The following is a 24,193-nucleotide window of genomic DNA, read 5'->3' as shown; positions in this document are numbered from 1 at the left end:
CTGCCTCAATTTATGCATCATCTACACACATGTGCATCCCTACATTTATGGTAGTGACATCCCATCTACCTAATTCTAACAAGTTATGATTGATAATTCTTGGACACACCCTAGCTTGGGCCTAGATTATGTTGATCATACATAATAGATGATAATTCTATTAAGGACCCATTGATCAAGTCATGCCATGTGTAGGGGCATGTGCCAAAGCCAATAGCCACCCTTTCCTTCTCTCAAAAGTTATAGCCAAGGATGTTATGAGAGGGATCTAGTGCACATTCCTAGTGCATTCGTACTGCACTATGGTTTGCAAGATTGTCCTACTAGGACCTTTCCACATGGACCTTTCCACATGGCAATCCTATATTCATCTCCATTTAGACTATGAGCTTCTAACACTACTCTTCAATCCAAGCATAGGGGACTTCAATTTGACATTGCCACTTGTTGATCATCCATGCGAGGAGAATGAATGTGCCCTCACCATGCCAACACATTTGAGTTGGGCTTATCCTCCCTTGCATGCAACACATTTCAGCTGCATAAGTGCCAAGGGTGCATACACTTTGTTCTTTTTTTTCTCCAGTTATCTATCTTTGTATAGGACGATGAAAGAGATCGGGTAAGCACATGCGGTTGGTCTACTCTACCTAGCTCTAATTGCTATGCAAGGTTTAGCTCCCTAATATATTACCACATGTACATCTACAACTTTGTGGATCTGGCTTTAATTTGTTGCATGGAGGACTGTGCGCCTGCCTTGCCCACAATTAGATCCTATGATATCTAATACCATCTTAAGGACTTGCATAGCAACCAATTGGGTGGTGCCACATGTAGAGCCATGTGCCAAACCACCTAGCCACCTTGTTCCCTTCTCTCAAAAGGTCTACATACCATTGTGGGATAATCCCACATACCATAGTGCACTAGGATATATGCACTAGATAATTCCACATGCCATAGTGCACTAGGATATATGCACTAGATCCCCCTCTCTCATACCATCCCCTAGGCAGGATTATCCTAGTGCACTATGGTATGTGGGATTATCCCACAAGGACTTTGCCACTTGGTAACTCCATATTCATCCCCATCTAGCCTATGGGATTGGATTGCCCATTTACCTCACATTTGTGGTTCCAAAAAAATTTATCCTCTAACCATAAGGTCTCATTGAATCATATGGGTTGTACCTATAACATGATTGATTTTTAGGATATAAATTGCAAATAGTGTGCAAAGGAGTGGTAAAATGGGAAATGTCCCTAAATGCCTAGGATGTACATTGTAACCCTCATAATGTTTTTTTTTAATTTTTAACATGTTGGATATATTAGGGCGGGGTTTGTCCTGCAAAAAAGAAAAATACCGGAGTACAAAAATTCTCTCTTAAAGGAGACATCCGCCCAAGCCTGCACTGAGAAAGCACGAAACTCCCATCTTAGAGGTGGGTCCCTACATTGACTGAAACTTGGCTAACCACCGGGTCTTGGTTGGCTAGTAGGCAGCTGAAATCCATAACTGACATCTTTACCACGCCCACCAAGGCAGTGACTTTTAGCCTTAGCTAAACTTGAAGTTGGAATACCATCCGGTTACGAGCCTCCCGAATCGCCAGGAACACAACGGCTCTTATGCATGGCCACGAGGTGGCGAGGGTAGATGGAAGTATGAAGGTATCTCCCACAAGCGCAATGCACCATCTAGACCCGAGAGAGAATCGATGCATCAGGCTTGAATTGCGAATGTCCTTTTCAACCCTAGACCACACTTCGCATGTCATCAGGCATCCCCAGAATAAAAGGCAAACAAATTCCATCGCTTTCCCACAAAGTGGGCAGCATGGGTTTACCTGGATTCTTTTAGCGAGCTTACCTCTAAGAGGCAGCCAAAAATTGATTGCTTTCCATAGGAGGAACTTGGCTTTCCCTGATGGGTAGCCAGACCAAATGTCACCAAATCTGTCGGCCCACCACGGTGAGCTCTGCCTCAGCTTCCACTTGGTGTTCAAAGTACTAAAATTAACGCCCCCTCCTGCCATAAGGTGCTTATATATTAGCTTTGCAAAGAACTTATGCAGTGGGGTCTTACCAAGGGTCTATTGGTTGGTTTTCCAGTTGGGGATGAGACTGTATTGGTCGGACAAGAGTCAGAGATCCTGAGGATGGCTTAGATTAAATCTCTCTTACCTTTTGTCATACAGTACCGAGCCCACAGTGTTTCGACTGGGATCGAGCCAGCGACACATGCATCCTAGAGTTTGCCCAAGATTTCAGGCCCTTCCAGAACAAACTGTCAGCTCTTCTTTGATCGTGGAGGGCAAAGGGTTCACCTGACCAATTGGGAGCTTTACTCCACCAGATCGACTCCAACAAGCTCGCATCGCCTCTCAAGCCTTTCCTACCTTTCCAAGTTAACTGTTCCACACAGATTTTCAACGTGCCATCAAACCCAGCTATCAGCTTTGAACCCATAATCTTGATTGGGAAATGAGAACACAATCTGTCATACTAGGATAGCCCCATCCAGGCACCCGAGCACACCGTTGCCCTTCGAGTTAGCCATGAAAAAAATAATGACCGACGTCCAAGGGGTGTGATCTTCGAACACTGGGGAAGCCACTTCCTGATTAGGGAGATGTTCTTCATCCTACAATCTGAGAGGCCGACACCACCTTGGTACTTCAGAGCATTCATCGATTCCCATGGGATGTAGTGCATCCTCCGCTTGCCGCCTTCCTCCACCCAAAGGGAGATCCTGAAGAGTCTCTCCACTTCCATCCAATGAGATTTGGAGAAGTGCCATATAGAGGCCACGTAGGTAGTGGCCACAGCCAGAGTGTGGTTGATGATAAGGAGTCTAGAGTTCCACCCCAGGCAGAGGTCATACCACCGCCTGAGCTTGGCATTGATTTTGTCTCTGAACCATTTGAAGCGTTGTCCCAAGGTGACATCTAGACCCAAGGGGGCGCCAAGGTAGTAGATAATTTGACCTCTGGGAATACAATTGAGATTTAGGTTCGAAAGCCATAGGGGGGGGGTCCCTGTTTGTTCGGAGGAGGAAGGTTTTAGGCCAACTGCACTTGGAGCCAGAGGCAAAACAGAAGATATCAAAGATGTGGAAGAGGTGATCAATGGCTACAAGGTCTTCCTAGATTAAAGCTACAGTGTCATCAGCAAACATTTGGGTGCACAGTTGATCTCCTGAGGGTAGGAATATACATGAGATCCTTCTTACGGACTACTCTCTTTTGAGCATTGTCAAAAGGGGGACTGTAGCAAGGGTGAATAATGAAGGGGCTAGTGGGCAGCCCTATCGCACATATCGACAAAGATCAAAGCGACTGACCGCACCACCATTGAGGCATAAGACCACTCCCGCATTGTCGAAGAGGCAAGAGACTTTGGCAGTGAAGCTTTGGTTGAATCCTAGGTTGGGGAAGACTGCTTCAAGATAATCCCAATGGACCCTATCATAGGCCTTGTCCAAGTCGATCCCCAAGACCAGAAGGTGCTTCCTAGATGTTGAGGCATAGTTGATTGCAGTGGCAACATTGAGAATATTCTTGAATATGTCGCAGTCTCTAACGAAGCTGCTTTGTTTCGGGTTGACCACCGTTTTGTAGACATCGGCTATCCTGATTGCCAGGGCCTTAGCTATGATTTTGTATGAGCTATTGAGCATGGTGATCGGGTGCCAGTCACCCACTTTGAGCCTGTCTTGTTGCTTGGGGAAAAGCTTAACGAGACCTGAGTTAACGTCTTTAGAGAGGGAGCTGTTGGAAAGGTCACCTCCCCATCTGTAAGCCCCCAAATGAGGAGAGTGTGGGGGAGGGACACCTAGGGCAGGATGCGCCCAAAGAGAGATTACCTGGATATGTGGATCTGGGACAGATCTGGAGCATTCATGGTTGGTGGGGTATCCCAAGGATGAAAGGTCATGTGCAGGAAGATGGCGGGGACACAGTGTCTTGGATCAGGCCTGGCATGAGGCACTCAGTGGACTGCAGCAGGACCCTATGAAAGGCGTGCTGACATCAGCATGTGTATGAAGTAGGGTACAAAGCTGTATGGACCTATACGGGCTGCTGCAGGGCAGTGTACAGAAGAGGTACGGCCAGGACAAGGCACCGGCAAAGGGCTGTAGCAAGGCACAGTATAGTGGGGGTCTATGGGTAGGTATATAGCCTGCAGCAGGGTCTCCAGCAGCAGAAAAGGGGAGCATAGCAGCAGCCCAAAAGGGCCTGGCTAGGACCCTTATATAGGGCTGGTTGGGCTGAGCCAACCAGGTCAGTTGGGCCAGCCAACCTAGTCTGTCTAGTCGACCCAGTCAGGGCAAACTAGTCGGGTTTTTTGACAGGCCCTCAGGGCCTATAAAAGGAGAGGCCTCAGGCCTCATTTAACATCCAGCATAGCCAGCAGTTCCAGGGCAGAAAGGAGCAGCAGGGAGCCTACTCTCTGGGCCTATCTACAGGAGGTGAGAGAGTGCAACAAGTGCTGCAGACTTAGCCAGGAAGAGGCTGGATCTTGGCTGTCTTCTAGGGCAGCAAGGTGCTGAGATCATCATCTTCTGGAGCAGTCATTCACAAGCAGGTTGGAGCAGTGGAACAGGGACCTGTGTGCTGCAAACAAAGCTTGGCAGGGGCTGCCCACCTAGGCTGATTCACAGGAAGTAAGGTGGAGAAGAACACACTGGACGAAAAGTCCACAAACGCTCGAGGTGGAGCACGCGGGCTCAAGTCTAGAGATATCCAGCAGATAGGAGAAGGACCTTGTGGTAAGATCAGAGGACCACACCATTGGTGGGGCTCTGGATCTATCTCTTTTGTATTGTGTCCATAGTTTTGGATGGAAATATATATTTTGGTGGTTTCTCTATCTGGCTGGTTCATTGTCTATTGATGAGTCTGCACATCTATGTGACGCACATTAAGTAAAGAAGTTTGTGATTCCACACACCCCACACCCACACTGTGTGAGCTCCTGGGCATTACTATAAGTCTTCCGCTGCGTGTACCCTCTGTTGGGTGAATTCTAATAGGAGCCCACAGAGACAGCCATGTTAGCCATGTTAGTCAGGTCATCCCCCATGATGCCCCAAAAGGCTTTGAAGAACTCGAAAGTCATCCCGTCTGGGCCAGGGGCGCAATCATCAATCGTGGCATTTAGAGCCTCCTCTAATTCAAGCATGGAGAATGGGTGCAAAAGCCTACTTCTCTAGTACTAAGAGACCCATGGGTACATGCCTTCTAAAGCCATATCCAAATTTACCCCCGCCAATTGTCGTCTTGGGTGGCTTGTTCACCCATGACTGCACTAAGCTCACTACGAAAGACCTCTGCAATATGCCAAAACTCATTAAACAAGTTGCCGTGGGAATCCATTACCTGATCGATAGTATCCTGCTGTCTGTTGCAATTAATCGCTTCAAAGAACATCTTTGACGGGAAGTTCTCGATTGTTAGCCAAGTTAGGCAACTACAGATGCGGGTGTACTCGGCCTCCTGAAATTCCCGATTGTGCATTGAAGATTCAGTATCAGTTAGCAGGGAGACCATGTACTGGTCTCTTTTAGGGCCGCCAATAGAGCCGCCTTTACGTAGCTGAGGTCGTCCCAAGCTTGTTTTCTTCCTACTCTAAATTATATTTCTTATGCAATTTGTGTTCTAAATCAAGATATCTAGTAGTCGCCAAAATAATATTGAAGTACTGAAAAGATACTTGAGAATATGTTTTAAAACATGATAAACAAGTGGATCTAGATTTTTGGCTTGCCATGGGAAGGTCTTAGTGAAGGTTCAAAAAATGAGATGGAAAAAATACGCTTTTTTCAATTTTGTGTGTCTTGCTTTGTTGTAAATGTTTCATTGGTGCACGTTGTTTAGGTTTTTATGGTCAACCATCAAATTTTTAGGTTATAATGTTGTGCCATGTGGCATTCCGAACTGTGGGAAAACACCAAATGAGTGCCATTGGGCCGTCTCATTCTTCATGGGACTGCAGGCTGCTTTGATGGCCCTCCCACATTCTTATGCAGTGTTGGCGGTGTTGCAAACCTTTGTGTGGAGGCAAAGATGGTCTTCTGAAGATTTTGGATTTAATGCTAAAGATTGTAATGCTGACATTTCTTTATTTTGTTTCCACGTTTCATTTGGTATTTGCTTAGAAATGATGAAGCGTGTTACTGGCAAAGGGGTTGTGGCCACAAATGATGATGCGATGTGTTTGTCAAAGGTTGTTCTTCTCTTCTGATTTTACGCATTTGATTTTCTAAAGGGCTTGCATGCGGAGTACTAGTCTCCTTTCATTTGTTGAATGGCTTGTGTGCAAACTATTGGTCCCTCTCTTTGCATGTCTATAGCCAGAGCCATGTCTTGTTGTGCAGAGTCAAAAGAGGGGGACATCTCGGCCCAATCAAACAATCAACAAGAATTGGAGAGAATCTGCATCCAAATAAAACGAGATAAACCCCAGTGTCATAACAAAGACACCGTTTTTGGAATTGCATGTTGAAAGTGTCTTGAATGTGTGCTCCATGCTCCTTGGCATCAAGCGCAGTAGAAGCTTCACCATAAATAGCTCCGGGCACTTGGTGGCATTTGAGCCTCATTTGAGCCAAACATTTGAAAAACCTTTGTATCACTTAGCCAACATGCTTTCACGGTTGGTACTCAATAAATCTATTTCAATTTTCTTGTGTTGCTCCACTAGTGCAATACATAGATAACACACATGGACACAGAAGTAGACATCAATTGTATGATTCTAGTAAGCACACTACATTCAAAAGAGACCATCCAAAGAACTCTGACATGGTTCTATGTTTGCTTGATTACCCGTCCTACACATATGAAATGGTTGTCCAAATGTTGTACAATTCAATCTTCGTTGCTTCTCCTTCTAGTGAATCGCCTTGGAAAGAATTGTTTGCATAGGTGATGGAGATGCATTCAAACGTGACAGACCTTGAACGCATGTTTGTGATATTGAGGAACACCTCGAACTCGCGCTCTTTGATTCATGATTGCATTCTTCGTGCCAACGCAACTCTACAATGTTCTTTCAAAGTAGTTTGGCAAGACACTTTAGGTGCCCAAGTTGCCATTAAGGTTGGGCATGGCTACACAGCCATACATACTTTACTCATTGATGACATTGATGTACGGGCTGAGTTAGCTCCTTTGCACAAACAAAAAAACAAATGAGCTTACGTTCTGTGGGCTGCAAACCAAGAGGAGTGCCTACTATCTTTGTAGGAAATAATGCCACACGCATCTACAAAAGACATCATGAACAAGGCTTGTAAGTTTTTCCACGATGCATGCACTCAACGTAAGCCATTATCAAAAGAGTCTATAGTATGAGAAAAGACTTGGCTCTCAAAACGTTATTACGAGTCAACATTCCTTTGGATGCCCTTAGTCCTCACAACTTCCCTTCGAAATAGGACTAGCCTCAAAAGTGCTAAAGCTACCAGCAACCAAGCTCCATTGAAGAGGAAGTCCAGAGCAACACCATTAAAAGGTATTTGAGAAGCATTGATGACACACCTTCATTTCCTTTTGTGGAGGCTTGGACTTCAAGGGCAAGATGCTTCACACGTCTACTGCTGCAATAGAGTTCATGGCTCGCCATGAGCTCGTACCAAATGGGCAAAAGTCACTTGGTCTCCTTTGCATGTTATACCACACTGAAATTCAAAAAGATAAAATTCTAAAATATGCCTTAAAAAACATGCCATTGTACGTGAGCATGCTTAACAACTTAGGAGCATGATTGATTGCAATTAGGATACCCTTTGCCGAGATCCACGAATTGTCCTATGAAGGTCAATATGGCCTCTCACGATGCAATTGTCAACGTCTTTGTAGATGTCACTAGAGCACAAAATGTCTTGCCTCGTTTCTTGAATGATAGCTCAACGATCATCGCCCTGAAACAAAAGTTGGAGTTCGTCCATAGCTACATGAGCGGTCTTGTCTAGCCGATGCTCACTCTGAAGGCACTAAAAACAAGTGGTTGACTTTTAGGCAAAACAATCAATGTTGCTTTGTCTAAAGGCTTCACACCTTTGAGCATTTTGAAGGACATATACTGCGAGGAGCTTGCGTTCCCAATGCTTTTCTTAGGGCGCCCTGCTAGCACGCACTTCCTACCAAGACATTGCCCGTTGGGAGCTTACCAACAAGGATCGATGATTTGCAATGTCAATTGCGAATTTATTCTTCAAGACAATGAAAGTGCTAGTTTCGCACGTGCTCTCCTCCTGATGGGTCCGAATGCACAAGAGCAACTGCAAGGATGAAGAATACAAGCACAAAGAATACAAGCACAAGAGGCAGTTCAAGACACCAACATTGAGTGCATCCTGCAATCGCACATTGGCTTGTATGACTTTGAATGCCTCTGCACTTCAACTGGCTAAAAGCACAAACTCAAGATGAACCTTTTTGCAATGCTAAGGGAACTAGGACCCCCTACCTTTTTTCTGACCTTTTCAGTTGTAGAGAAGAATTGGGAGCCATTGATTCATTGCCTGTTAAAAACCAAAATAGCATTTGGAGGGGCCAACACCAACCGCTAATGAGTTGCGCAAACTTGTGCCTTCTGATCCAGTGACAACCTCAAAATACTATGTTGACGAATTCCAAGCAATGAAGCAGCTCCTTAAAAAAGAGGCCACAATTTCAGGCAAAATAATTGATTTCTTCTTTTAACTGAGTTCTAAAACAAAGGAAGCCAGCACAAGCATGGATTGCTATGGGTTGAAAATGCTCCTGTTTTTAGCAAGGCCTCTGATAATGAAATTGTGGCTTTCATTGACAAGCACATATGCACAAACATTTCAAGGCTCCTTGTGAAGAACAAAGAAATCCAAAAGCACAAGCACAAAAGAACGGGCACCAAAAGAGGAAGTCTGTGCCGCTTTCACTTTTCACGGCAGCCCATGAGAGCAACAAAATTTTTAAACACCGCTAGAAGAAGAAATGTGCTTAAGTGCAAAGAAAACAACCTACAAGAGAATGATCTCTTTCATGGAAGAAAATTGCATTGAAAACCTTGACTTGGACAAGTTTTTGGATGCACTTTCATTGACTGAAGAAGCTTCTTTGCGGTCTACAATAACACAACCAACCATTTTCCTACAAAGGCACCCTAAAGATATCTACACTAACAATTTTAATGTCACTATTTCCAAGTTGTGGAATGCAAATACTGATGTTCAATTTGTGATTAACCCCCACACAGCTACATTCTATTGCAGTTCATACATGACAAAGGTTGATCGTTCATACATGACAAAGGTTGGAGCGTATTCGCAATATTGAAAATGCCATATTGGACACTTAGCACATTAGCTCGCAGCAAGCAGCGTACTTAACTTTGTCCCTATCGTTAACAAGCATGATAAGAGAATTTTGCTACATAAACACAAGCCCCCCTGAGGAACGCACCATGCTCTTGAAGCGTCGACATCAGCTTGAGAAATTAGAACCACAAAGAACTGATGTTTTCTTCCTCTATATAATAGGCAAGTATAAAACTAGAGCAAATAACCTGAACCACCTTTGTTTAGCAAAGTATGCTAGTATGCACACCATGAACGCACGGACGACTAAGAAGCGAAGACGCTTGAAGATTGCTCACTTCAATAACTATAGCAAGAACAAGGACCCTGAAAATCACTATAGAGAGCCATGTCTCTTGTATTTGCCATTCGACACTGAGGAGCCTGTCACAAATAACGAGTTCCCTACATGGCATGACTTGTACTACAAACAACAAACAATTGACACAAGCAAAATGAAATTCCACCAAGATGTTTTGCCTCTTTACCATGCAGACGTTGTAACACCACCATCGCTCTCGCAAGAAACGCTTGATAACCAAGCCGCTCCACACAACGAGTTCAACCTTACTAAACAATCTATAGTGTTTTCTTCTAGAGGACGTCGTCCTCAAGAAGCGTCTACACACAGAACACTCCTTCTGCCTATTCTTGTTAGGCAATGCTAGAACTGGAAAAACATTCACTTTACTGCTTTTGGTGCAAGTGTTGCTACGTCACTACTAGAACTACCTAAGGTTTTGCTACTAGCATACACTGGTAAGGCTGCATACAACATAGGTGGAACAACTATACACTCTGCCCTTCATTTGCCTTTGCTCGCAAAAACCTACAAAGGCCTTGCCATTGACAAGCTGCAAATGCTTTCTCAATTGTACAAAGACGTACAGCTGATTGTGTTCAATGTAGTTTCTCCAATAGGGCAAAACATGTTCATAGCAATGGAGATGCATATGCGAGAAATTAAACAAAATCACTTACTGCCCTTAGGAGGGGTAGACATCCTCTTATGTGGGGACTTGTGGCAAGCAAGTCCTATGAAGAACAATTGGATATTTTCATGCAAACCATCTTCTTTGGCAATGTCACCTTTTATCTGGAAAGACAATGTCATGTACTATGAGCTAAAGATGCCCATGCACCAACAAAACACTATGTTTTTCAGCCAACTAAACTGCTTGCAAACAACTACACAAACATTACAAGACATTGAAGAAATTAACCGATCGTAATGTCTATAGCCACCACTCAAAGAAGAGGTGCCCCATCTCTTCTACACAAATGCAGCGAAGGACAACCATAACCATGTCATCTTCTAAACATTGCCAACACAAGCTCGTTGCATACACATGAAAGATGTTAGGCATAAGACGTGTAACAAAACAATAAGACAACCACTAGATACCAAATCCACAAGAGGGTTGCACAAAGAACTACAACTAAAGCCAAGCATGATTGTCGAAATTTGTGGAGGGAACCTCAACATTTCAGATGGCCTTGTCGACGGGGCTGACGCCGTCTTCACAAGCGCATCGATGGACACACACCCTCAAGTACTATGGGTCGAGTTCACAAACCCGAGCATAGGAAAACGTAAAATTCCATCAACATGGATGCCAATCTTGTGAATTTCAAGTCGACAAAAACCATGTTAACACAATTTGCAAACACCAATTCCCCATACAATCTGCCGCTACAAGAACGATCCATCGCGCCCAAGGCCTTTCAATGGACTCGCTTGCATTCGACCCCTCCATAATAAGGGCTCACAGCCTTGTGTACACAATGCTTTCATGCATTCGCGACCCATCAAACCAATACATCTTGCAACCTTTGCAACAATCACACATCAAGGTAGACCACTCGGTTCTCCCAAAGCTCAAGCATCTGCAAAGCACACGTGCATGGCATGCCCTACAATTGGATCTCACCACCCTAGCTAACAACAGGTTCTCACTGCAATCCTTGAACACAAGACCGTTCAACGCCCACAAGGATGACATCATGTCCGCTCTCAATAATCTCTCCACAAGTATTTTGTGCTTGCAAGAGCTCCACACAAAACAAACAAGTGTGACCTCCATTCCAAGGTATTCAATCGTCCTTAGCACGAAAGGCCTGGGCATAGCCACATACTACAAGGAAAACGTTGCTTTGGTGAGAAAAGAATTCTTCTACGAATGTGGCACTGAGTGCTGCTAACCACTTTCAAGAACGTTCATTTCAACACTGTCACAATCATCAACGTTTACAAGTCACCAAAGGCCAACACAACCGCGCTCTTGTGTGGCCTGCAACACCTACTATGAGGCGTGAAAGAGACTTCAACATTTACTACAACAACCTCAACACACTATGACAGTTCATGTCGAAACATAACATGCACCAACTCCTGACAACAATTTATGGCTCAACACTCAACCAAATATGTGCCAACACTAGCACAACCACACATCACATACACGGTATAAACTACATTTACTGCTCGGATCACTTATTTGTATACACAACCACCTCATAACCGATACACCGACCACCACATGGATCATTCAACAATACAAAGGCACGCCTCATGAATGAAATTCACCTTGTTTGACTATATTGACACTGATTGCACAAGAATTATACATGACATAAGGTATACAAGTGGTTGTATATCGACTCATAAACAACTCTGTATTGAGAGAGTAGGACGGATATTTTTTTTCAGGCTTGAGTTGTGTGTGGCTCAAACACGTCAAAAACTATCTTCCAAAGCTATGTAGCAAGATTGAGTTACATGGGGGTGCCAACATCAAATATAACTTATCCAAGTGATTACATAGCAACATGATCAATTGAGTAAAATCTCAATCATATTGCTTCATATTCATCTATTTTGCCCAAATGATAGGCTTTTCCCAAAGGAGTTATACTCATGAAAAAAAAGTATAGCAATAAGTTTTGCAAAGATATTAGAAAGTTTAAGGCTCAAGCCTATCTCCATATCTTTGTGTGTAACATTTTGCGCCAACTAGACAGCCACAAACTTTATTCCTTCATGGATAGATATACCAATTACAACTAGATATATTCAATTTGCTCTTTTCACTTGTCCTTTAACATCATAAGGTCCACCCACCTTGTGATCTGATCTAAAATGTGGAGGCGCTTTTTGGACCTTTGCAACCGTTACGTATAATACATGTGAACTTCGAAGATGCATATGAAAGCTCCATTTTACGTTGATTTCCATACCTTACTAATTGGCAATGATACATCACCACGATTTCAAACCTCTTTTAAATGATTTTGCTCAACCAGCCTAGTCATAATCATTTAGAATTGAGAGCACTCACTTTTAAATTAATCTGCATGACCTCCAAGTAATGAGCCCCTTGGGCAAGGAGGGGAAGGGAAGGGGAGGCACATGACTAAGCACCTTACAAGGCATTTGGGCAAGAGAAAGCCGGTCCTTTTGCCAGAGTTAGACGAGTAGGAGTCATGAACTCTCAAGAAGATGTTGTGCTTCTTGAGAGTGGTGAGTAAAAACGAAGGGCGGAAAAACCCTAGAGAAAGCCAGTAAGACGTATGGTAGAAAGCTTTATGTTTACAAGTGGAACATGGGTAACGAGCAGAGCTGCTTATTTGGGGTAGACCCAGGATATGTCTGAGCAGCAGTCTGTAGAGAGCAAGTAGTGCCTGTGGACTTGGGGCTGGGTGGGGAAATGCACCGCAGCAATTAGACATCAAGGTGAGTCCAAAATCATGTTTGAAGGTTTTGGGTTGTGGGTTGTCTGTTGTACCTATTTTCTTCCGGTCTCAGAAACTGAGAAGATTAGAAATTGAGCTCCACCTGGGTAGCCAGGTCTTTTCATTGCTTGGAGGTGTAAAACTCAGCTGAAACATTTCCTTCGATGCGGCCCCGTTTCTGTTCCAGAACCCAACAAGCCTCGCTACAAGCTCTGCACTCATCTTGATACGCTCCTCTTCTTCAGTATCTGTCCATATCATGTAGGCTAGCTTCATCTTGCGTTGCTTCGCGCCCAGAGGAATCCCCCACTGCCTGTAAACCTCCTCTCTTTCTGTTAGTGTCAACCGCGTTCTCATGTATTTCGCCAGCATTTCTCTTTCACGCTTCAGAGCTCGCATGCTGTGGAAACAGATCAGTCCATTCTATAAACTTTTCTTCTTACGGTGCAGATCGCTAAATGTGAGCGGATTGAAAATGAGAATGCATAAAATTCAGGACAACGTAGTGAAGCATACCTACTAGCAGGACTCGTTACTTGTTCCTCTCCGGGACCTCCAGTCTTCAGGTTTAACTCCACTTGTTGATTCCTTAGCCATGTTAACCTCCGCAGCTCCACTTCTACATAGATTGCATCTGCAGGATCTCCTTGGAACAGAATATAAAACTGTGATCTGTGAATGATCGATACATGGCACACATCCCAGAGCTCAAATATCTGTTTCTGTTTCATGTAAAAGTCAGACTTCCATCTTGCGGGTGACGCCGGAGTCTCCATATTTTCAAAGTCTTCTTCAGTGTTTCCGTTCCTCTCTAGCTCTTGGACCTTGATGAGAGAAATCCCAGCAAAGAAAAAACAAATATTCCCGTCAAAACGACCATTTCCCATTATAAAGCTGCAAATTGCACAGGTGATGAAATCTAAAAATGGTCCTAACTGCAGTTTGGGCTGCAACGATTCTCTTACCCGATTGACAAGAAGCTGTTTCTGATATTGAAGCTTGGCAATCCTTTCTTTTAGATCTGTCATGTAGGCGTGAATACTCCGGATATTTTCTTCTGCATAAAACTTGCAATATGTCACAAAAACTTTCAACACTTTTGGCTTTACTCATTTAATAGCTACTTCCTGTCCAGCCGTACCTGCTTCAGGTGGAGCATTCCCATCCATGGAAATATCAGTTTTACTGCGCACGTGGGGGTGATGAGGACTTGTTTTGGTAGAATCCGGACTACTGTTAATGCTATCTATGTCATTGTCAGCTTTTCCATAGCGAGCAGCCTCTGTAATACGAGGAGTTCCTGCTGACTCGACGCTCGATGTAGGCAGAATAAGTTCCTCCACTGTGATTTGCATATTTACAAGCATTTTTTCTAAATCTGTCAAATTGGCATCTGCAGCACTAAATTTGTCTTTATTTTTGGATACTATCCTCTGGATTTCATCCTTAAGGGATCTGTTTCGAGTGTTTTCTTCAACTATGAGATCTTTCATGACCGGATTTTCCTGCGTTGAAGATCCATTCACTCGAGACTCATAAATTTCATGTATCTCAGCCTGCAGTTTAGCAACACTTTCTGCTGCTTCCTGGTTCATGCCAGTCTGTGCCAAGCGAAGGCATTCAACCTCTTTCTGAACCGCCTCCAATGCTCGATTTGCATCCTGCGCAAGTTCACTTTGCAAATGTTCTAATTTGTCAATTTCCTGAAGCAGAATTGCTGAAGCTGATGTTGTTTGCCTTTCTGGACACTGTGTTCTATCTCTTTCCAAGGGTTGTTTCAAGTCCTCATTCATGCACTTTACCTCAACCACACAGTCCTGTTTCCAGGCCAGATCCTTAGCATCTTCAAACGCTTCATTACTTGTATTTCTGACAGAGAGTTGATCATCAGCTGTACTTGACAGTGGAGTAGTAGACCGTGTCTCAAGAGTATCCATTTGAGAGAGAGTCTGCCAAATTTGAAAAGGTTTATTAAAACAGTCTCCTATTTCTAAACTATTCAACAGGAAGCTTTGCAGCAAAACTCATGTGCCGTTTTAGGAGCTGTACAACAGAGAAAAAGCCTGAAGATAGTTTTGCAAGGCTAAGTTTTCATATTTGGAGAATATGAAATTATAGGACAAGATCTTACAAGTACTCTTGCTCGCTCAGCTGCTTCCATTTTTTTAAGAAAGTCATTTAGTTGAGAGTGAGCATTATCACGTTGCTGCAATGCTTTACGCATTTCACCTTGCAACTGATTGGCATGGCAATTTTTAGAAAGATGAGTAATAGAAACCATTGCTACAGACATTGAAGAAAGGGTCTGACAAGGATGTATATTGACTTTCCACTTTAAAAATAGCATTTATAGTCCATGTGAAGCACCTTCTCAATCTGTAGATCTTTCTCCACCAGCAATGCATCGGAAGAGCTCCGCAAGGAGAAGTACTCAGAAGAGAATCGTAATTTAGCTTGAAGAAGAGCCACCTCCTTTTTCAACTGCTTTATCAGATCTTTGTCTGAGACTACCTGAAGTACACAGAAAAATTACAGCTAATGTAACTTTAGTGTTCACACAAAGTCCAACTGACATGGAACATAGCTCTGTGTACATGAGGGATTGAAGACATCCAAAAGTTATGATATGCACGATACCACAAAACTCCAAAAGATTGCATGAATACACCTGTCACTCACCATGTTTACTTGGGCTATATTCGTGACCTCCTTTGCACACGTGGCAAAAAACAATGTGTTCCTTGATTGCTCAACATGTCTATTGGACGAACTCATTGTACATATAATTGCAGTACGGGCATTTCCTCCGAGTGAATTCTGCAGGATACGAGTGAGTTTGGAATCCCTGTAAGGAACATGTCCTCCTTTGGCCCTATTTGAATCACTGCATTTGAGTACAGCAGGAAAAAATGTCAGGGGGTGCTTTTTCACACACAAAGGTCAATAGGGCTCCCCGGTGAGGCACCGCATAACTCAACTTATATGTTTTGGTGTGAGGCACTGCCAATACATGTAATCATTTCATTCAAATACCTGAGCTTGCGAATAACAGTGCTGAGAGTCAAGAGACTGCGATTAATGTAGCAACCTTCCTTCAACCTCATTCCTTCTGATTGTGTCAGTGATGCACGTTCACTTCCTGCAAGGTCAACAAAGTTCTGTACAGGAGTTTTAACTCTTCTATCAACTGACATTATACATCAGGGGTCTTGAGGCAATGATACATTAATGTCTATGACAAGCACCTCCAAATCATGAGATATAAGCAATACATGTAATAAAAAAGTCACAAGTACTCACCAAAGTTGCAATTAAAGACTTCACAGGGCTTTCATCTGTTGTCACTCTTGGAGAGCTCTCGATTGTCTGCTCATGATCGAAGACAATATTAGAAGCGATCTAAATAATGTAAGATTAAGTCTAAATTGAAAGCCATCCTAATGTGACCATTGTCCAATGTATCTTTTTCATCCAAAGGTAGTCTAAAAACCATTCCATGCCAGACTACGAGTCTTGATGTGTATTAGGAAGCAAATTATTAAAATCAGTTAATATACAACATAAAACAGTCGAGCATTTCAAACTACCAGTCTGATGATCTGATGAGACCTTGAACTGATATCGTTCAAAGATGTATCTCCAACTTGTCTATGTGCTGCAGAAAGTAGAGTCAAGAAACAGTTTTCTCAATCAGCCCCGAATGGAGTTCGGCATGCCAGTACTAAGAAGGGGTCCAGTAATGTTTCCACATATTATATACCTTTGTAAGACTAGAATAAGTCCAATCATACAAATTTAGATTTTTTGTTGTTTCCACATATTACATCAAGTGACTAACTTTTCAAGCAATTCTATTCATATATTTATTCTGCTCACCTTCACAAATGGCCAAAAGATTTCGAAGATGGTCTTTATCCCGTACAATCTCTTCTATCAACCTCTCTATGACTGTTCCTCTCTGTTCAAGCAAAACAAGCACATCCTCATTTGACAATAGTTGCTGAGGGCATTTCAAATTGATTTCATTATGTTTATATCAGACCTGACTAAATTTTCTATGCTTGCACATGCTAGGGTTTGGAGGTACAAAAGAGTCAAAAAGCAGTCCAAATGGTACACTACAGGTGTGCTAGGTTGACCAAGCAGGTAGGCTGAGTAGGCCAACTCTCTTTGTACAGAGGGGACCAGGTTGACCAAGCAGGTAGGCTGAGTAGGCCAACTTTCTTTGTACAGAGGGGAGCACAAACACGAGACTATCCTAGTTGCTGTATAGCAAGAGACCACCAGTCCTAGGGAAGTTGCAAGCTTCAGGGCCCAACCTTAGTTGGCCGACCTGCTTTAAAAGGCATTTCAGCAAGTGGTCCACACACAACAAGGTGGGTTGGCCATATCCAGGACAGCCAAACATGAAAGGGCAAGACTGTTTGGTTCAACACACTTTATAAAAGGGGACCATATCTTACATAGTAGGAACCTGTCAAAGACATCTAACAGCCTGTAGCCATCTACTTGACCAAATGGGCAGATCTACTCATAGGAGACAATGTCAGCAGTTCAGCTGCAGCAGGAGGTCAGCCCTCCAGGAAGGCCATGCAGGCAGGCAAAGAGTGGCAGCGGATCACTGGATATGGAGAGGCCATGGAGGCTGTCGGGGGGACTGCTTGCTGCTAAGACTGGTGGCTGAATTGATGCGCTGGTTGATGCTGGAAGAATGAGGTTTTGGGATTCTTTTATGGCTGTGAAGGCTCCTGTAACTGGCCAATTGTAACCGCCACTTTCAGAAATTCTGTCATTTTTACAGACTGAATTAATCGTCCAATCTGGTCTGTGAGTTTGCAGACTGATTCTGGACAACTGACTGGAACTGATCCTATAAAAGGCTGCTAGCCATCAGCCATAGCCAAGTGAGCCATTTTCAGCCAACCTTAGCCTCTTCAATCAGTCGATCCAGCCTCTTCAGGCCAAGCACAGGTTGTATATCATCTATGGTATCCTCCATGTATCATGCTCCCAATCTGAGGAAATAAAAATAAAATGTGCTTTTGTACCACGTCTTAGGCCAAATCATCATTACCATGGATATTCTTGTAGCCCCAAAATCAGCTGGAAAGTATCTAATAAGGCACGGTCCCATAGACCAGGCAGCCATACTTGGGGGGTGCACAGAGACAGAGAAACACAGAGACAGAGGGGGGGGGGCGTCGAGAAGAAAAGGAGTGAGAAGAAGAAAGACAAAAGGCAAAGAAAGCAAGAAACAAAGCTAAGAGGGAAAAAAAGAATTACTAAGCAACAAAGCTAAACACACGTAAATACATATGTAGATACATACATAAACAACTACTTTAGCAAAATCTAAGCAAGAAACATAAGCTTTTGAGAAACTTGTAGGAGAGGATGCCATGTCTTCAATGTTCTCAACCAATTTACATTAATCACCTACTAACCTCAGGATCATCCATAAGCCGAAGAGGACCGCTTTCCGGATTGAGAAGGTCATTCGCCACTTCATTATAAATCTCAAGTGCAGAGAATTTGAGCATAAAAACACGATCATCATGCTGCACAAGAAGGCTAGATTGTTCAGATTAACAAGAGCAAAGGCTTAAATATTGATTTCACAAATATATGTCCAACATGCAGTCATATACTTTCCATCGAAGTTTTTGACAATATCAGCAGACTGAAGCATCTCCTGGACAAAAGCTTCATTTAGAAGAAGATTTAATCTTCTTATTCTGTCAAGGTGTAGTACCTGCTTGATGTGGCTAAAGATATCATCTGCAGCATTCTCAGTTATACCATGCATGGTATATGTCTTTCCACTACATGTCTGCCCATAGGCAAATATAGTTGCTGCAGTGCAAAGGCGTTAAATCATTCAATATGAAAAGCTGTACATTCACGCAGTTCTAATGTATCTGACTGTGCAAAAGCTCTTCATGAAAAATCAAAACAAAAAAGGGCATTAATTTAGGTTGGAAATCTATTTGATGCCTCTCACATGCTGATTGATTTATTGTGCAAATGCTCCCTTAAAGCAGAGTTGACAAGACCGAAAAATACTGGCCAACTGCTGATGCAATCAGTAGGCGATCTTATCGCACAATTTGTCACACCTTCAGTATTTAGCCTGCTTACCATTTTTCCCAGTTAAGGCAGAGAGGGCAACATGTTTAGCACCCTTTTCATAAACCTCCTTTGTTGTTGTTTCTGCTTCAAAAACCCGGTCTAGTAGAGGGAAGAAAGAAAGCAAGGTTAGTTAATAGAAATAATTAACTCAAAAATTAACTAACTCTCAATACCAGTCCCTTCTCTAGTGACATTATACAAGTGTATTGTCTCTCCCTAGTCAAAGCTCTCTCTCTCTCTCTCTCTCTCTCTCTCTCTCTCCAATGAGATTTCCAGTATGTGTTTCGTAGATACTTTTTGGAGGTTTGCTAGGCACCTCTAGTTGTACTATATTGGGCGTTTGAGCATGACCTATTTCAGACCACCTCTTGAAGACATTAATAAAACTCTCTCTCTCTCTCTCTCTCTCTCTCTCTCTCTCTCTCTATCTATCTATCTATCTATATATATATATGGGAAATCACAATTTAACACGCCCAGCCAGACCTTAGTTTCCACACACCAAAGACTAGCATATAAGACTGGATCTTGTTCCCCCATATCAGCCAAGGACCAAGACTAGCAATTGATGGCACCAAGGCCTTTGGTAACTTAGCAGCCGGTGGTTCATAGTGGACTGGCTCATCCCTGTCAAGCTTTCAACAAAAGTGGGTCGGGGTCACATATATCTACTCTAGGATGAGAGATAAGATTAGACCCTTAATATCAGCCTCTTCACATAACGTGAGCCATTAACTACAGCATTCCATCCCTTCAAGATTTCTCATGTCCAACCCATTAGTAGGCACCTAGTTGGTTGCCTACAAGATTGGCAACAAGCTAGGCACGGTCAGCCTGGAGGATTAACCCACCGTCTATCTATAAATTGCTATCTCATTAGACAACTTCACTCCGTCAGCATGTAACTTAGGAAGGAAGAAATTCCAACCACCAAAGAGGTCTCCTACAACTTGACACGAAGGACACCCTCCTACAAGCAGTTGCACAACAGTTTTTAATCATATATACAACAATACACCCTCTTAGAAGGACGCTAATTGGATCCAATACATCTCTCTAATTGGATCCAATACATCTCTCTCTCTCTCCGCGCTTTAAAGTCAACCAAAGACGTGTCCTACAGCTTCACATGAAGGGCATACTCCTACAACCAGTTGTATACACCCTACTAGAAGAACACGCTACTAGAAGGAAGCTGTTTGGAGCCAATGCCAAATCTCTCTCTCTCTCTCTCTCTCTCTCTCTCTCTCTCTCTCTCTTTCTTCACCCTTACATCCAAACGAGATACTTTCTCTCTCGCTATGTAACCTTTGACATTAATACAGAAAGATAGTTCACGTAAACATTATTTTAACGAAAGCTGCTAAAGATACGACTCCAAAACTGGAAGTTGTGTGGAAATGGCTTTGTCTTCTTTCTCCGATACTCTTAGGACCTTGACTGGTATCCAAGAGTTATCGAAGCACTGTAGCTGGCAGACTAGCGAATTGGTAGGGATTAAGCACCTCTGGTCAGCACGATATCGTGAGAAAGAATAGTACATAGGGGTACAAGGCTCTGGACTCCCTAGCGACTGGCGCTTCGCAATTATAGACAATGCAAACAACCAGAGAGTAAACTGTGAGAAGGCAAGTCCCACACGGCCTCTATGCTTGACAGCGAGGTGATTCATTGCAATGTCCTCACTACTCCCAAAAAGAGGCAGCCTCGACGCTCGCTTAGAAACACACGAATTACATGGTTAGATGCACGATTCAGGGCTACAGTTCGTAGTTGCTCGTGGAAATTAGGAGAGCAAGTTTTATGCTACATTTGACAGTGTCACCTTTATTTGTCACGTAAATGGACTCATTGTAGCTTATTCAACAAACAAACCAAAGCCAAGCTCGTGATGCTCACCAAATGTATACGATAGCGGAAATGGTGTTCTTTCTCCCGTAGCGTAAGTAAAGGTGATCGTCTTTTCATCCGAACGCTCCCAAACACAGAAATCGTTCTTGGCCAGCTCTTTCGCGTTCAGAGGCTTCAAACGCACGGTAACGAAAATTTTCTCTATGGTAGCCTTCGCTTTCTTGTGCAGCCATTCCCCGTTCATGTCAATTGGAGAACCGTCTTCAAATGCGCCAGACATTACGAGTTCTGACATTTTCTTTAAAGTATTCGTCAGATCCAGAGCATCAGAACTTTTTCTGTGGTCCTTGTTGTCGTGACGCAGTATCAGGAAGAGGCGTGTGCCTCACCGACAACATGTAGCTGAAACAAGGCAGCTAGGGGAGCTAGGGGGGGTTCTCTCACAAGACGATCGGGGAGGAGGATCGAAAAGCGGGAGGATGCACAGCATTGCAAGGGAAACGGAGAGGGCAAGAGAAATGCGGGAGTTTCAGTGGAGAGGGGAGCAAATGCGCGAAATTCAGTGCCATGAAGTAGCCGGGGCATTCACCGACAAAAGAGGGGGGAATGCGGGAAGCTACAGTGGGAGGTGGAGAGCAGGAAGGAGGAGGAGGAGGAGGAGGGGAAGATGAAGGAGAAGAATGGGAGAAGCTCGGGAAAGGCAAGAGAAGGGCATGGCGAGCATGTGCAGAGAAGAAGACTGAAAGGCTGTGGCAATGCAGGTTTGGAGAGGGGAAAGCGAGAAGGAAGAAGAGTGTAAAAAGAGAGAGAGCACAGTGAAGAGAGAAAAGCCAGTGAGAGGAATTATAGAGGAGAAGGAGAAAACATGCAAATGGAATAAAGCACGAGTTCCGAGTAAAGGGGGGGCGGCTATAATGAAAGGGAAGATTTGGGTTGGGGGGGGGGGGGGGGCTAGAATAGACGGCGGGTGTCAAAAAAGGGGAAGCGACCGCTGAAATTGGCAGGAGTTATGGACAAAATGGTTGGTTGGTGGGTTGGAGAGGGGTCGAATCAAGCACACGGGCCACTTGTCTGGGCGGTTTGGGCGTCTGTGACTGTGTGAGTGCAATGTCGGAACTCCCTGTTTGTTTTAACAGAACAGCCCCCTCTGTTGCCTCTCTTCTCTGCAGTTTGTTTGTATGTTTTTATCCAGAGAGGAATCCAGTGACGAACGGGTTCCTTGTTCTGGTTTGACACAACCGCCCCCCGCCCTCTCTTATGCATCCCCTCCCCGCTTTTCCAATTTGCAAATGCCTCTCTCTCTCTCTCTCTCTCTCTCTCTCTCTCTCTCTCGTCTTCACTCGGTCGTGCACCCAATCCAACCCTCCCCACGCGCGTCCCTTTGTATCATCGTGCGTGCCCCCTTCATTATAACCCCCTCCTCGCCTTGGATTCTCTCTCTCTCGCTCTCTCTCTCCTCTCCATCTTCCAACTTCCAAGCATATTCTCTCTCTCTCTCTCTCTCTCTCTCTCTCTCTCTCATTGTTGGGTGTGTTGAATTTGATTTCCATTATCTACCCTCTACCTTTCGCTCAACTTCAATAAATTTTCACCTCGACTTTAAGAAATTTCTTCTAGGGAGACTTTTAATATTTATGTAGATGCAGAGGACACCGCGGTAGCCCCATGGTAGAGTTGCTTTGCCTACCACAGCGGCAGCCCTCGTTCGACCCCTAATAGCGTGATGCATAGCCGCAGGGCGGGGCTCCTCGATAGCGCCAAATGGGTGGGTGCATGGGTGTGTGTCTCACAAAAAAAAAACATTTATGTAAATGTTTATTCGAACATTCAATCAAACCCCAAACATCAATATTTTATTGTGATGATTGTCAAAGTCCAAAATTATTTTGACGTTTTACATTTTCTAAGCAAGAAGCACAAAAAAATTAGCATAGTATTTCGTAATAATGAAAAATGCAACATATGCTTAGGTGTCAAGGGCTTCACTCTTAAATTTGTAGCAACTTCCTCCTCCTCCTCTCTCTCTCTCTCTCTCTCCTCTCTCTCTCTCTCTCATCAAATAGGGAAACTCTATCTCACTCGTTGGATCTATAACATGCAAAATTGGAATATTAAGAACAGGTCCCATGAAGCTAAAGTCCAATCCACCGTTGAACATTTCAAAAATATGACCATACACGATGATACACTTGACGGCATCCAAAGTATTCATATGCACTCCTCTTGCTAAAAATAGGCAATTTAGTTGTGATGCATCCAAGGGGTGGGTTGGGGAGAGAAAATGAACCAAAAAGAAGAGGCTCCACTACCAAACATTGAAAGTCTAGCCACTAGCAAATTTCAGATGCATGGAGACCTACTCTAAACTGTGTCATTTGCAAGCTAGATTGTCAACATCCTTGGCTAGAAGCTAACATGGAGGGATGTAAGGCCAACTCCCCAACACTTTGACAACTCACGCTTTTGCACTCACATAATTCCTCATGCTCCACATCAATACATCACTCATATAAGAATGTGCTCCGACTTTCTTAAAACTGAAAGGGGGGGAGGGGGAGAGAAGAATGTGTTCAGCCTCATACGAGGTTACATTCAAGACTATTTCCCATAATTTAACATCCCCTAGACTTTCACACTACATCGAAGTTTTTTTTAAACTCACCTACACCACACTCCTTTACTCTAAAGTTTGTGTACCTTAGTGTGAGTATTATCTTTCAAGATATGGTGTACTAACCTATTTACATGTTGCCCTTGTTTGTGTAACAATAATAATAATCAATAAATAATGTTTATGTGTCTTAGTGTAAGTATTATTCTTTTAAGTGTTGACTCAACCTAGCCATGCTTTGAGCATACTATCGTTATCCTGAATCAACACCCTATAAGCATCAACGTCATGTAGGTCACAATATCTTTATATTATATGGAGTGGATAAAAATAAATATACGTTTGAAGCAATGAGGAATCAAAGGCAACAACCATATTATAATAGCTTATCTTGTGTTATGCCAAAAAAGTAAACCCCCCATAATGCTCATGCTTCCCTTCTACGCACAATGCAATGACTAGTCCTCAATCCTAAGCACAATCCTTGGTCCTAGCTAGTTTTCAATATGTCCTATAAAA

The 24,193-nt window shown here is 43.4% G+C and overlaps 1 protein-coding gene across 1 annotated transcript; it reads right to left on the bottom strand.

The window, feature by feature from the left end:
- Positions 1–13,077: 13,077 nt before the first annotated feature.
- Positions 13,078–21,891, bottom strand: LOC147884307 (kinesin-like protein KIN-7A). The gene is made up of 15 exons (XM_087399122.1): positions 21,112–21,891; positions 19,222–19,311; positions 18,836–18,936; positions 18,528–18,641; positions 16,960–17,041; positions 16,671–16,738; positions 16,384–16,449; positions 16,117–16,241; positions 15,763–15,967; positions 15,451–15,594; positions 15,215–15,319; positions 14,225–15,032; positions 14,049–14,140; positions 13,600–13,907; positions 13,078–13,483 (listed from the first exon to the last, which is right to left on the bottom strand). Exons 1-15 carry the CDS (start codon positions 21,356–21,358, stop codon positions 13,153–13,155), a joined length of 2,886 nt encoding a protein of 961 aa, XP_087255248.1. The 5' UTR covers positions 21,359–21,891; the 3' UTR covers positions 13,078–13,152.
- Positions 21,892–24,193: the final 2,302 nt, after the last annotated feature.

This window comes from Dipteris shenzhenensis, chromosome 27 (genome assembly GCF_047967505.1).
Source record: "Dipteris shenzhenensis isolate YYH24624 ecotype China chromosome 27, Dip_SZ_1.0, whole genome shotgun sequence".
Taxonomy (NCBI): Eukaryota; Viridiplantae; Streptophyta; class Polypodiopsida; order Gleicheniales; family Dipteridaceae; genus Dipteris; species Dipteris shenzhenensis.
The sequence above is the reverse complement of the archived record's forward strand: the minus strand, read 5'-3'. Positions and strand labels throughout refer to the sequence as shown.